The following is a 13,585-nucleotide window of genomic DNA, read 5'->3' as shown; positions in this document are numbered from 1 at the left end:
GGTGGCTACAACCCCCATTACCACTTTCTGCCTGAGCCCAGGTCCTACTTCTTGGCCACGGTTTCCAGGATGGCATCCAAAGGGAGGACAGAGAAAGTCTCCTTTTCGCTTGCAGACTATCAGTGATAAACTGGGTGGTGTAACCAGAACCCACAGCCAAGCAGCCTGGGCCTGAGCCCAAAGCCCTGAGTCACACTGCTGCCTTTGTCCAGGAGGTTTTGCTTCAAGGTCCAGAAAGTCAGAGGCTAATAAGAGGAGTGCAGACCAAACTTCACCCTTCCCTATGTCTTGTCTGTGTGGATGTGGGGTGGGGAAGAGGGTAGTAGCAGTCAAACCACCCGGCCTGCACGCTCAGCACCACGGCACTGATACGGCTCCCTCACCACAGCCCCCAGATGCTCCTTCAGTCCCACTGACACGCCCCCACCTCCACTCCCCACAAAGAGCTCACGGCCCAACGTCTCCTGTTAGCTTCTTTTCTTTTTTATGATTTTATTTATTCATTTGAGAGCGAGCGAGCGAGCATGAGCAGGGGGAGGGGCAAAGGGAGAGGGAGAGAGAAGCAGGCTCCCCGCTGAGCAGGGAGCCCGATGCGGGGCTCAACCCCAGACAACCGGGATCATGACCTGAGCCGAAGGCAGACGCTCAACCAACTGAGCCACCCAGAGGCCACCCGCCCCCGGCTTTATAGTTAAACACTATTTTGTGCAGCATGCCTGAGGGTGGAGAGATACTGGGGTCCTCAATTAAGCCCCTACTAGTGTTATTCCTTCCATGGGGACCCCTTCCCATATCCCAGATCAGATCCTGGTGGTCAAAGAGGACTCAAGGACTCTGGGGAAGCCCAGCTCCAGCTGCTACCATCCGAGGCCAACACAAGGCCCCCTCCACAGCTCAGCAGGTCCTCACCAGCCCTTGCTCAAAGGTGCAGCTGCTCCCACAACCTGAGCTCCACCTCTGCCAGGATGAGGCCCATACCAGACTTGTCCCCAACCCGGAGCCTTCCTCATTCCCAGCATGTGCTGGGGCAGCCTTATCACCCACCCCCCTTTCTCAAATTCACCCACAGAGTCTGCTGACACCATCTTTAAGGGACCTTTGACCTTGACCCTAGCCAGGCCCCAGCACCTCCTTTCTGAACCCTGCCCTGCATCACCACAGGATGGATGGGAAGGTTCTGCCATCCATCCTGGTCCTCCCACCCCTGCCTGTCAAATTCAACACTATCACCTTCTGAGCCACATATTCAAGCTTTCCACAGCATGTTGGAACCAAATCCTAGCTCTGCCACTCAAAAGCTGTGTGACCTCAGGGGACCATTCAGCCTCCCTGAGCCATGATTTCCTCATCTGTAAAACATACTCAGAAGGCGACTTAAAGGTTTTAAAGGCAATGAGGCAGAAAGTACCCAGTACATGGTAGACTTTGGGTCTGATCCCCACGATGCCTGAGCCATGAGGCTTCCTACCCCAGCAAAACAGGTTCCTGCTTCCCTCCTGCCTTCCTGGGGGGGTTGTATGCAGGCGACAGCTCTCTCCCGAGCTTCCTGTGTGTTGTGGCATGAGGTGGGCCTAAGAGGGTGTGAGGCCAAGCCAAGGGACTGTGGGGAAGGAAGCCACCCACTACCCTATGTTTGCGCAGGCCTCAGTTTCCCCCTGAGCTCCGTGAAGCTGAGCTTTCTACAGGCCAGGCCAGGAAGGGGAGATTTCTACACAGAGGCCAGGAGGGGCTGCCTAAGCAGCAGGAGTGAGCCTGTGATGCACTGGGAAAGGCTGAAAAACAAACGCACCAGAATCCAAATCAGGAAAGCCCAGGGCCGGGGTTGCCATGGCAACCTGCAGCAGGCTCCGGGCCTGGCACAGGGCCCCTGTGGGGTGGGAGCCGGGACTTGCCGGGCTCGGCTGCCCCCGCCTCCGAGGCCACCCCCGCAGTGCACCTCGGCGGACACAGGGGAGGGGCGAGGGCACAGAGGGCCCTGTCAGGCGGGCCTTCTTCCAGTTTCAGGGAGATCACACCTCTCCAAGAGCGAGGCCCACACCCAAGGGTGCTCCGGAGTGCCGCAGGCCACCCCCAGTCCTTCCAGCACCCTGGTCCCAGCCTGTAAGCTGCTGGGGCTGACACACAGCCAGGGGCGTCAAAGCTATGTCCGGGGCACAGGGGGCAGCGAGATGATCCCCCAGACCTTCCGTCAGAGCCAGGTGGGGGAAAGAACAAGCAGGGCGTCTGACCCTGCTGTAGTGCTTTAGGCATGTTTTCTCACACTTAAGGGCACTCCCCTGCGACAGCTGAGAAAACAGGCCCAGGGGAAGGCAAATGACTTGCCAAGGTCACAGAGCTACTGGGTGGGGAAGAGCTGGGTCCCAGCCAGGGTTTTCCAACTCCTGAGCCCAGACCCTTCCCATGGGGCCTATTACTGGATGCCCTGGGCTGATCATCCGCCGTGTCACAGGGGCTCCTCAGGTGCCTATCTACCCAACCTGGGGGCTCCTAGATACGGTCCCCCAACCACAGGACTGTGTCCAGTCTGCAGAGACACACAACAGACAACGGCCCTCATGCCTCCATTTAATGGCCAAGCCAGCACTGCCCAGATGATGTCCAGGCCCCGGTAGGGAAGTCCTCCCTCCTGGCTGGTGTCCCCTGAAGAGCCCAGCAAGCTGGTGCCCATCAGCCTCACTGAAGTCCCAGTCCAGTCCCAGTGTTGGGGAGCAGCCTCATCTCAACTCCTTCAGCAAGCTGTTGATGGAGCCCAGCAGTTCCCGGAAGTAGCCCTCATCCTCACCGTCTCGGAGCTCCAGGGCGGCCAGAGCCTGGTACTCAGCCTGCAGGCTGACCAGCGTTCTGCTGAGCTGGGGGTCCTGACGGTAGCGGTCCCGGCAGGTGGCCAGGAGGGCGCCCAGCGTCTGCAGCACCTTTTCTCGGGCGTCATGCTCAGGGAGGGCCAGGAGGTGGGCGGTGATCTCGCACCAGCCCTGCTCCCGCAGCCCCGGCAGGAGGTGCACCTGGCGGTACTGCTGCAGCTTCTCTGGGGACGTCTCCCACGTCAGCTCGGCCTCCTCCTCAGCAAACATCTGCCGTCCGCACAGCCAGGCACCAGGGGTGGGGGTGGGGGACAGAAGACACAGAGCGGTCAGGGCCGCCATTCAGATAGGAAGGCAATGTGGCTGAGCCATCCTCCTCCATCCTTCTGGGCCTCAAAGGCCCAACATGGGAGAGGGCCAGCTAGCTTCACGGCTTCACACGGGCTCCCCGACCCAGCCATCCAGAGGTTCATTTGTCTGTCCATCCAACCACTCATCAAAAACAACTGCAATATGCCAGAGAAACCAAGATGGAAACACAATCCCTGCCCTCAAGGAGCTCAGGGGCCAGCAGGAGAATACGAATTAACTGCGTAATTCCTAAGTAGCACAAAAGCTTTAGTTCAGCAGTGCACTGTGGGGGCCAACAGTCTGGGTTCAAATTCCTGCTCCACCACTGACAGCCGGACGGCCTTGGGCTGGCACGGTGTCATCTCCTGTGTGACAATGACCCCTTCAGGGCCACACACAGCCAGCGGCCCGCACACAGCAGCCCCGGCAGCGGGAGCTCGGATATCCAGTTAGAGTCACACCGTCTGCACCTCAGAGCACAGGAGCTGTACGTAGAGCGGCGGCGGCGGCCTCACCTCCGCTAGACCCACCCCCTCAGAGGAGCGAGGGCACAGCGCAGAGAGCAGGATGGCGCTTCCCTGAGTCGGGAGGGCTGCGTGGGAGTTGTCCAAGTGGACAAGGGTGGAGGGTCCGCACACAGGGGGGTCGCAACAACAGGCTGAGGCCCACCTCCTGTGTGAAGAATGTCAGGCTGTTCTGGTCCGTGGGGCATGAGGGTCTGGCTAGGCCCAGAGCACACAGAGCCCTGGCTGTGTGTGGCCTTCATGCCAAGGGCCTGGGGAGTTGAGACAAGTTTGGGCAGAAAGTCACAAGCTTGGCCGGTGGCTGTCAAGTACAGAGACCCAGCCTCATCAGCACAATATGGTGGGAGCCACGGCTGCCAGGCTGCCAGAGGCAGACATGCCTGAAACCTGACGAGTGACCAGCTTCTTCCCAATGTCGGGGGAAGGCTACGCAGAGTGGGGGGTGAGCAGGGGTGGAGATGTGCTCTACTGGCGTACTGAATGTACCTGCAAGGAGAAAGAGGGGTCTCTGCCCTTACTCCAGGTGAGAACGAGGCTGCCGAGGACAGGGAAGACAAGAGGAAAGCCCAGGCAAAGAGCAGGGGCCACAGAGCACCACCTGATGGCCTTGGGGTCTGTCAGGGCTGGTGGAGGAAGCAGGGACAGGCAGGGATCAGCATCCTGGCACAGAAAAGGACGAGAGGGCTCTGACAGTCCTGTCCTAAGCCACCCCGCGTGCCCCAGCTGCACCTCCGGAACATCCAAGTCCCCACTGCCCTCGGCCTCTACCCCACGTCCACTGCTCCTCACTGCACCAGTCAGCGCCCTGCCTCCCACTCCCGACCTGCCTCCTCCAGCCGGCTGACGGCAGACTGCTGTCCAGCCCCACACCCTGCACAACTGGGCATTTCTGATGTTCATAACTAATCCCTTCCCAAGGACTTCAAGGCCCTGCAGGGTCCACCCCGACCTGTGCTTGGCCTCGTCCCCACACACGCCCTCACCCGTGCACCTGTCACACGAACTGTCCCCCAGAGCCTTTAGGGTGCAGCTTGGAGGCGCACTCCCACCTAACTCCAACTCCACAGTTAACTCACCCCTCAGATCTCACTGCCTCCCCTGACTTGCCAGAACAGGTCAGAGTCTCCCAGTTGTGAGCCTCTGCAGCCCACATGCTCCAGGAGCTACTGTGATGAAAGTCTGCCCCAAAGCACCAGGAGGGCAGGGACTGTGGATCTAGCCCAGCACCGGGCAGGACAGACATCCAGTCAACACTCGTGGAAGGAACCAGTGGGTGGGTCACCCGTGTCCCTTCAGCTCCACGGAGGCAGGAATGGATGTGGACTCATGACCAGAGGTCAGCATCTCATCTCTGTAGAAGCAACAATCTGAGAGGTGGGTCCACTCTCCGTGGGAACTCTGCAGTGCAGCTGCTACTTTCCCACGACACCCTCAAGGTGTAGGGCACCTCCAAGGGCACCCTGGCATGCCTCCACCTCACGCAGCTCTGGACCCAGCCCCGGGCTCTTTCTGAGGAACGGCAAGCACAGAGAAGCTCCAGCTGCCTCAAGCACAGTCTGGCTGACACAGTCCTGAGCTCACTGGCTGGCTGAAACTCCTCCACCGTCCTCCCCACCTGCAGAAGGACAGTTATCTCTGTACTCTCTGCACAGAGACACCAGTGTTCCCAGCACCCCGAGCCTCAAGGTGAGCTCCGGGGGCCAGCTGACTCAGGTAGCTCTCCGGTGATACACCAATGTCGTGGCACCTGCCACACCAGGACTGGGGGCAGCAAAGAGACACCGAATTCACCAGAGGAAAGAGGTCAGTTTCTCCTGGGAAACGCCAAGCCGACATGCAGGTCCTGCTCCAGGCTTGCTGGCCTGTTGCCAGGAAGTCAACTGTGCACAGGCCTTATTAACTGGATGTGAGCACCACATGGCTGCCTGCTGTTCTGGGTTTCTGCAGCTTGGAGAGAGAGAAAGAGGGAAAGAGAGAGAGGGAGAGAAGAAGAGAGAGGAGGGGGGAGAGCGAGAGGCGGAGAAAGAAGCAAAGGGAATGAAAGACAAGGCAGGCCCGGAGAGTCAGCGCACTCACAACAGCAACTAACAGACGGAGAAGCAGTTCTAGACAACTCTGACCCTCAGGCTGAGGCAGGGGCAGGCGGACGGGCCCGGGGCCTCTCAGCCTCGGACACTCAGCGGTGGTTCCGGCGGTTGCCCAGCCCTGCTCCCCGAATCCGCAGGCAGCTGTTCTAGGGAGAGTGTGGCCAGAGAGGCAGCTGAGAAAGCTCTGCTAACGCTCTCTGCAGCCGCTGCATTCAGAATCCAGACCTGGCTGGCTGCACTCTCTTCTTAATTAAGACACCTTTCAGGCTCACAAAGACCAAAGTGGGTTGGACTCTCCTGCCAGGTGGCAACAACAGGGTTCCCCAGGCCCCTGGAGGGCAGCCATTCTGAGCCCTTGCCCAGGGCCAAAGCTCCCAGAGGAGGCACCTCCATGTTTCTAGGCTCTAAAGATCTAAGATCTAAATCTCAAAATCTAAACCTAAAAATCTAAAGATCACGTTTCTAGAATCTAAAGATTCAGCATCATTCCAGCCTCTGGCTAATTGGTGTTCCGGCTGCTTCGAGGGCTCCCAGACACAGCTGCTCCGTCCCACCTGCTCCCCATCACCCCACCCTAGGCTTTAGCCAAATGACCTGTCATTCCATGAAGGGCCGATCCTGGCCATTTCTGGCCCTCCATCACGCTGGCACACTCTGCCCTGCACCCCCCGTCCCTGCCGCCAGCGCCCCGGCCCCTTCCCCTCCTCACCAGACCTCAGGTTTCAGTTTAGCCATCACTTCCCATGGGACACCCTCCCTGAGGCCTCAGAAATTCTGGGTTCGGGGCCCCAGGGAGGGGCTCCCACAGCCTCCCTGTCTGCCCAGCACAGTCTGACACGTTTTCTCGGGAGCACCATGAGGAGGATGGAAGGCGGGCTGGAAGAGACGTGGGAGGAGGCCAGGGCCAAAAGGCCAGAAGCAAAACAAAGCAAAGTGACGGGGAGGCACCACAGGTCCGGGCACTCACCTTTTCAGTGACCAGGTCATAAAGCAGAGTGACCACGCGCACGGCCAGCACCTCTGTGCCCTTCGCCTGCACCAGGCTCCTCAGGACCTGCAGCCCCCCCAGTTTCAGGAACTGCTGCTGGGCGTAGGGGAAGTGCCGCAGAAGGGAGCACAGCGCAAACAGGACCTGCAGAGGGTAGGAGCCACATGGAGCTGGCCCTGCTCCGGGGCCCAGCAAAGGCAGCCAGAGGTGCCCCCACAACCCCAGCCCAGCCTCCATTCTTCCCGGCCCCACCCGCCCCCCTCAGGTCCAGCTCCACCGCAGAACACAGGTCTGTGAGAGCCAGAAGAGGGGTCAGACACCTCCAACATTGCCCCGTGGGCAGACAGAACCCCACCACAGGAACCCAGAGGGTGGTACCCCAGACTATTATGGGAGCTGAATGTAGGCCTCCAGATGCCTCGGCAAGCGGCCATGCTGCGTGAGGTGAGTGGGACCTCTCCCCCGTATGCCAGCCAGTGGATGGATGACCACTCAGGTCCCCAAGGGTGACAGGGACAGCCTGAAAAGGGACCCCTGCCTTTCAGGCTCCACAGATGAAGTAGGGTCTGGACAAGAGGAAGGGAGCAGATACATACCTTCTTCTTTGCAGGGAGAGGCTGCTCTGTAGCCAGGATGACCAGCAGCTTCTGTAGGGCTCCCCCTTCAATGGCCTCTACTTGGACCTTTGGGTTGCTGGAGGGAAAGCACAGGACAGCATGACACTGCACCTCCTCACCAAGGTGGGGGCACGCCACTGTGTTCAGTCCAGGGATCTGGGTGGTTAGGGGGATGATAACGTCCCAGCCATTCCCTGGGGAAAATTAAGGGCTCAAGGGAGGGTTCCCACTTGGGACAAGCTCGAACTTAGCTAGGTGAACAGGTGAAGGGCTATCCGTCCACCTGGGTACAAAGGCCCATGGCCAAAATGACAGGGCCAACAGTTCTCACACTGTCCTACTACCCAGGAGCCAACGGGCTGGAGTGATCTGGGAAGAGAAATCACCTCCACCCTTTTTTTTTTTTTAAGATTTTATTTATTTATTTGACAGAGAGAGACACAGCGAGAGAGGGAACACAAGCAGGGGGAGTGGGAGAGGGAGAAGCAGGCTTCCCGCCGAGCGGGGAACCCGATGCGGGGCTCGATCCCAGGACCCTGGGATCATGACCTGAGCCGAAGGCAGACGCTTAACGACTGAGCCACCCAGGCGCCCCCACCTCCACCCTTTTAAGATTTCCTGATGCTAAAGGCGCTACTCAGTGTCCCTCCCACGAAAGCCTTCCTTCACACTCCCCAGGCCTACATTGGTTCTTCCTCCTTCCATCACCCCAGGCAATCACACACTGGGGGGCAATTACTAAAAGGTCTGTTCTCTGAGCATGAGCTCCTCCAGGCCACGTGCTGGGACCTGCTCCTCTTTCCTCACCTGGGTGGAGCACACAGACAACATGTGGTCAATGCTTGTGGGAAAAAGACAGCAAGAACAAAAGAGATCCAGGCAGCCTCTTAACCTGAGCAGATCTTAAAACAGGAGCAACCCAGGTGCCTCCCCACTGTGAGAGTAGCCGCTGTGATTGCCGCCGTGTTCTCAGCATGTTCTCAGCGCTCAGCACACAGCCTACGCCCTGCGGCCCAGGAAAAGCGGGCCAGAATGAATCAACACACAGTGCACAACCAGGACTGTACCAACCAACACACAGCAACACTGTAACACTCAAAACCTACAGCTGCCTCTCCAACTCCTCTTCCCATTCTGGGCTGGAGAAAGAGAGAGGAGGTTCAAACATTCAGGCACAACTCTCCTGGACGGAAGCATAGGGGCCTGGCTGGTGAGACCTCCACAGGGCAGGGTGCCAGGCAGGAGACATGTCTGGGAACCTCTTGCTTTCCAAGATCAAATTATGATCAATTAGGGAGGAAGTGACAAGCACAGGGACCTGTGTAGTTAGGCCTTCAAGGGAGGTCAAGGCTCCCTCGCCAGACACTTAAGAGGCCTCAGAGACGAAAAGCCCGAGGCCAGAAGGAAAGGGAGGGGCCAGACCAGAGGTCACAGAGTGGCTCTCACACTCACCCAGACAAACCACAAAGGGCACTGAGTCTCTTCTTGGCTCTGGCTGCTTCACCTTAGCAAGGCCACGAGCTCCCTGGGGACCCAAAGAGCACCTGTTCCTCCTAACCCCCAACCTCAGCAAGGGGCCCTCATGGCATCGTGGAGAGTGAAGCAGGGCCTGAGACCCAGAGGAAGTGGGAGGCAGGGAACAAGAGAGTTCACACTGCACTCGCAGGAAAGGGCCTGCCACACAGCAGGTGCTCGGGCCAAGCTGGCCTGATGGCGTGGTGATGGGGCCCGATCCTACCAGGCACCAGCTTCAAGTTTCAAAGAAGACCCAGCACACTGAGCCAGTTTTCCTGCTCTAAATGGGGTCCCTCTGCATCCTCTCAGCCAGAAAGGCCGTGCAGGGTGGGTGCTAGCCTGTCCCACCGCAGCTCCACTGGCGTGTCTCAGGGGCAGCCTGGCGATGGGCCAGGGTCTCTGGGGAAGGGAAGCTGACAGCTCCTCTCCAGACAGGCAGGTGGGCACCGATGCAGGGGGGCCGGGGAGCTGAGCCTCTCCCCTGCCCCCTGCTTCCCCCACTTGAGAAAGGCAGCTGCTTCATCAAAGCGTGAGCTAATCAGGACTGTCTCTGCCATCACGTGCCTGAGGAACACTCACCCGCAACAGGCAGGGTCTTTTCTAGGAAAAGAGGACCATGCTGAGAAATTCACACAAACGTCAAAAGCTGCCTCCCAAGGAAGGGGGGCTGCGAGACCCAACATCACATCAGCCTCACAGGGAGCACCACGCGTCATGGGCCCACACAGTGGCAGGGACAAGGTCCTCCAAAGAAAGCACATGGAACTTTGTGCTTGTCTATGGATCTGCTGAGAACAAGACCTAGAGATGAGATCATCACCCGGCCAACCCCGGAAGACAAGGGGTGTCCTAGGAGATCCACTTGAGCATGCTGGGTACAGGGACCCGCCAGGGCACCACCCAGAGGAGCAGCCCTGTCACGAATAGGAGGCAATGTTGGGAGAGAGGGGAACTGTGCTCACCCACATCTTACTTGTTAGGAGGGGAGAGAAGGCTCAAACCCCTAAAGGAACCAAAGCACCGACAAGAAACAAAGTACCAGGGCCTAAAGGGGAGGGCACATACCATGTAGGCAAATCCTCAGGATCCTCCAAAGAGGAAGTAAACTGACTGGGAGGAAAGGAAAGACGCCAAAAGCCAGTAAGAGATATGGCTTCCTGGGTACTTCTTGTCCCCGGGACCCTGATGTAAGTGACAGAGGGCCATACAGCAGTCTGTCCTAGGAAAGATGTAGAGGCAAGCCGCTGCTAGGCAGCTGCTCAGGGAAGCCCCAAATGCAGGACGGGTCTTTGGGGAAGAATAGCAGCTCTCTAGCACTGAACAAGCCAGGATCCACACAGAGGAGAGAGACCACACCACCAGATTTTACTTAGAATTCTGTTACAGAGGGAATGAACAATATGGAACATTAGGCCAGACCAAGTGGCTCTGAACCTGAGGCCGGTGGGGGTTCTGAGAAAAAACAGGAAGGTCTGGGCTGGAAGAGCCAGGAGGGCTGCATTGGAGAAGAGACACTGCAGGAGGCAGAAGAAGATAGCTTGTGGACAGGAGGAAGGGCAGGCGCTCAGGGAAGAGCATGAGTGTGTATGGAGAGGTGAGACCACTGAATGAACAGCTGCCCTGGAAAGTCATGGAAATGGGGCCAAGAGGTGCAGTTGACAAGTAGGTGCAGATCAGGAGGCCATGCTGCTGGTAGTGCCAAGGAGGTCTGCTGGCTGGGAAGGATGATGCAGGACCCAGGCCCTGCCCAGCAAGCAGAACCTGCTCCTGCTCCTCCTTCCTCAGCAAATACCAAACCCAAAGTAAAATGAAGAGTTGACGACAAGCTCCTTCAAGCCACACAGAAACCAGAGAGAGCCCAGGAGCAGGACAGTGGCCCTGGGGACAGGAGATGAGATGGTGGAACACTCTGAACCAGGCACAACTTACTAGTCCCAGGTCAGGTCGTCTGTGGCTATGTGGTGTGAGCCTGTATCTGCCCAGCATCCCCTCTGTCCCACCTCCAGTAATGACACTCTTGCGTCCCTTCCTTTGAGATACTGTTCCCTCTCCCACTCCTTATGATCCTGATGGGGTGGGTCCCAACTCCCAAAGCCACAGAGAAGGGCTTGTGGATTGGGTGCTGATCCACCATGGGTCACCCAGGACTGGGCAACCAGAGCCCTGAGTCTACAATGGAGTCAGGACAAAAAGAAGCTCTTTTCTCCATAAGATAGGCTGCTATCAGCCAGGAGCACCTACAGTCATGACGGCAGTGGCTGGGTCCCACCCCATCCCCAAGGAGACAAGCTCATTAAGGTAGGACAGAATAGAACTCACACAGAAAGAAACCAGAGGGAAAAAGTGAAAGCCCAGTACTTTGTTACTTGCTGAAATCACTTTCATAAGGCAATAAATCTACTTTTCCACCTGCAGCAGAGTCCTGAAGAACCTGGGTGAGGAGAGCAGGCCCATCGGCTAAACACGGGCCTGTGGCCAAGCGTGGCCTCAGCAGCCCTGGGCCTTTTCACCTGGCCAACTTAAAGGAAGGTAAGGTGCCCATGTAAGTCTGGGCCCTCCGGCAGACTTCAGCGGCTCCACATACACTTCAGGGGTTCTGTGTAATACCCTCTGACAACCGTCTTTCAGTTCTGCCCAGCCGAGGGGCTAAGGAACACAGCAGAGGGAAGGTGGGGAAAGTGAGGAAGGTAGAGCTTGTGTTTCCAAATGACACTCAGTCCAGCCAGGCAGGGACAGGTGAGCTGGGCATTCGAGCAATCCGCTGGGGGGGGGGGGGGGCAGGTACCAACATGCTCTCAGAACCTCTCCCTCCCCCAGCAGCTTAGGCTTGGGCTCTGAATGTTCATTACTCTGTGCTTTGGGAGATGAAATGCCCCAAACAGCTGAGTGAGGTTAGGGGATGTACAAGGGCCAGGGCCTGGAGAACCCTTGGGGGGAAACCTGTGACCAAGGGCTGATGACCTTGGGCAAGTCCCTTCATGTCTATCTCCTCACCTGTGAGGCAGAGCTAAAAATATCTTGTGTTAAAGATATAACAGCTAACGAACGAACGCCAAAATGCAGCCAACTGCAATGTGATGGAAACATTACAATTAGGGTGGGTTTGCTACAGAGATCCCAGACCATATCCTCGAGAACACAGATGTCCCAGGCATGTATATGTTGGCCTCATCTGCCTCCCCGCCTACAGACCCGTGCAGGGGGAGGGGTGGAAAGGTGGTTCTTGCTGGCTGGAAGGTGGGGAGCCTGACAGTTGGGGATTTGAGTGTGTTAAAAGGGCAGGGGCCTGGCTTGCCTCTCAGCGACCTCAGTGATGCTGGTGTGCTCAAAGTCAACAGAAGGATATTAAGGACGTGGCTCGTCTCTGACGAGATAAATGAGACTAAACCTTGTTCAGGGGGCTAAGCCGGCTGGACTGAGTAAATACCATTAGGACTTGGATTACTGGGATGTTCACAATCAGCAGGCAAGTCAGCTGTCTGTGTGCAGAAGGATGGCAGCAGCTGCTACTTTGTAAATCTTGGGTGGGGCTGGGGGGGTAGGTCACAGAAATGGAAATGATTACATTTGCAGAAACCAAACAGTTTGGGTCAGGGTGACCGATGTAGGCGATCTGTCAAGGGTCAGAGATCGTATTTCAGCTAAGCAAAGCTGAGCAAGTGTTGGGGGGCAGTCTGAGGGAAGGTGGTTCAGCTGATCCCAGGGTGTACAGCCGAGCCCAGCCATGGGCCCCAGGACAGTGCCACCCACGAGATGCCCTTCTCCCTCTCTGGCACTCAGGACGGGCTACATACTTTTCAGGGCCAGTGCAAAATGGAAATGTGGATCCCATGTTCGAAAACTATTAGAAACTTCAAGATGGAAAGGGCAGAGCATTACACCAAGCACAGGCCCGTCTCAGGGCGGGGTCCCAGGCAACTCTTCGGTCACACGGCCACAAAGCAGGTGCGGCTGGCATCAGGGCCCATGTGCACAGTAACAGGAAACACACAGAGATCCTGTTTGGGGCGAAGTAGAACAACAAGGACTGGAAAGGGAGTTCAAGTAACTAGAAAAGGACAAAAACTGGAAAAGGCAGAGACTTCTGGAATGGAAAGTAAGGGGTAGCTTGACTCATTACCTGGGGCTGAGTAAACACCAAGATGAAACCCCCAAAGCAAAGCCTGTGTCATCCGGAGTCCCAGTCCCAATCTAGACTCTAGGCTTGTCCACGCATCAGGGTATGTGCTCTCTCCGGAGTCCTCACTGTATTTCTAAGTAGGATAATGATTCTTTTTTTCATTCTCTTAGTAACAGAGGGGAAAAAAACTGCCATTGTTGTGAAATACTCCCTGAGAAGAATCTACGAGGTGTGGAAAGGGGGCAAATCTCAGGGGAGGACGTGGTTAGGCTTAATCATTTGCAATCCTTCCTGATGAAGTGGTACCTGCTCACCTTCTTGCCCAGAGAGAAAGATTCCTTCTCTGCTGGCCTCACCTTGTCTGTGCCCTAGCATGTGGCCTTGATAATCTGTGGAACACAAGGATTTGCAGGATGTGTAATCTTGAAATAGGCAGTTCATTAGGGATCTATACTAGCCTGCCATCTAGGGATTCATGGGGGTAAGCAACCAATTAGTCAATCAAGAGATGGACAATTACCAACTTGAATAAAAATAAAATAGGTTCACCAAAAGAATAAATACCACATACAACTCTTCCAC

At 56.9% G+C, this 13,585-nt stretch overlaps 1 protein-coding gene across 2 annotated transcripts in view; it reads right to left on the bottom strand.

Annotated features, from left to right (window-relative positions):
* Nucleotides 1-674: 674 nt before the first annotated feature.
* SIL1 (SIL1 nucleotide exchange factor) overlaps nt 675-13,585 on the bottom strand; it is a 208,087-nt gene continuing 195,176 nt past the window's right edge. For both annotated transcript variants that reach the window (XM_032425063.1, XM_032425062.1), the window contains 3 exons: nt 7,348-7,444; nt 6,731-6,895; nt 675-3,071 (listed from right to left, as the gene is read on the bottom strand). In XM_032425063.1, coding sequence (XP_032280954.1) covers nt 2,715-3,071; nt 6,731-6,895; nt 7,348-7,444 — 619 coding nt within the window. In that variant the 3' untranslated portion in view covers nt 675-2,714. The remainder of the gene's footprint in view (nt 3,072-6,730; nt 6,896-7,347; nt 7,445-13,585) is intronic.

This window comes from Phoca vitulina, unplaced genomic scaffold, assembly GCF_004348235.1.
Source record: "Phoca vitulina isolate PV1807 unplaced genomic scaffold, GSC_HSeal_1.0 scaffold32, whole genome shotgun sequence".
Taxonomy (NCBI): domain Eukaryota; kingdom Metazoa; phylum Chordata; class Mammalia; order Carnivora; family Phocidae; genus Phoca; species Phoca vitulina.
Note: the sequence above shows the minus strand (reverse complement) of the source record. Positions and strands in the feature narration are given on the sequence as shown.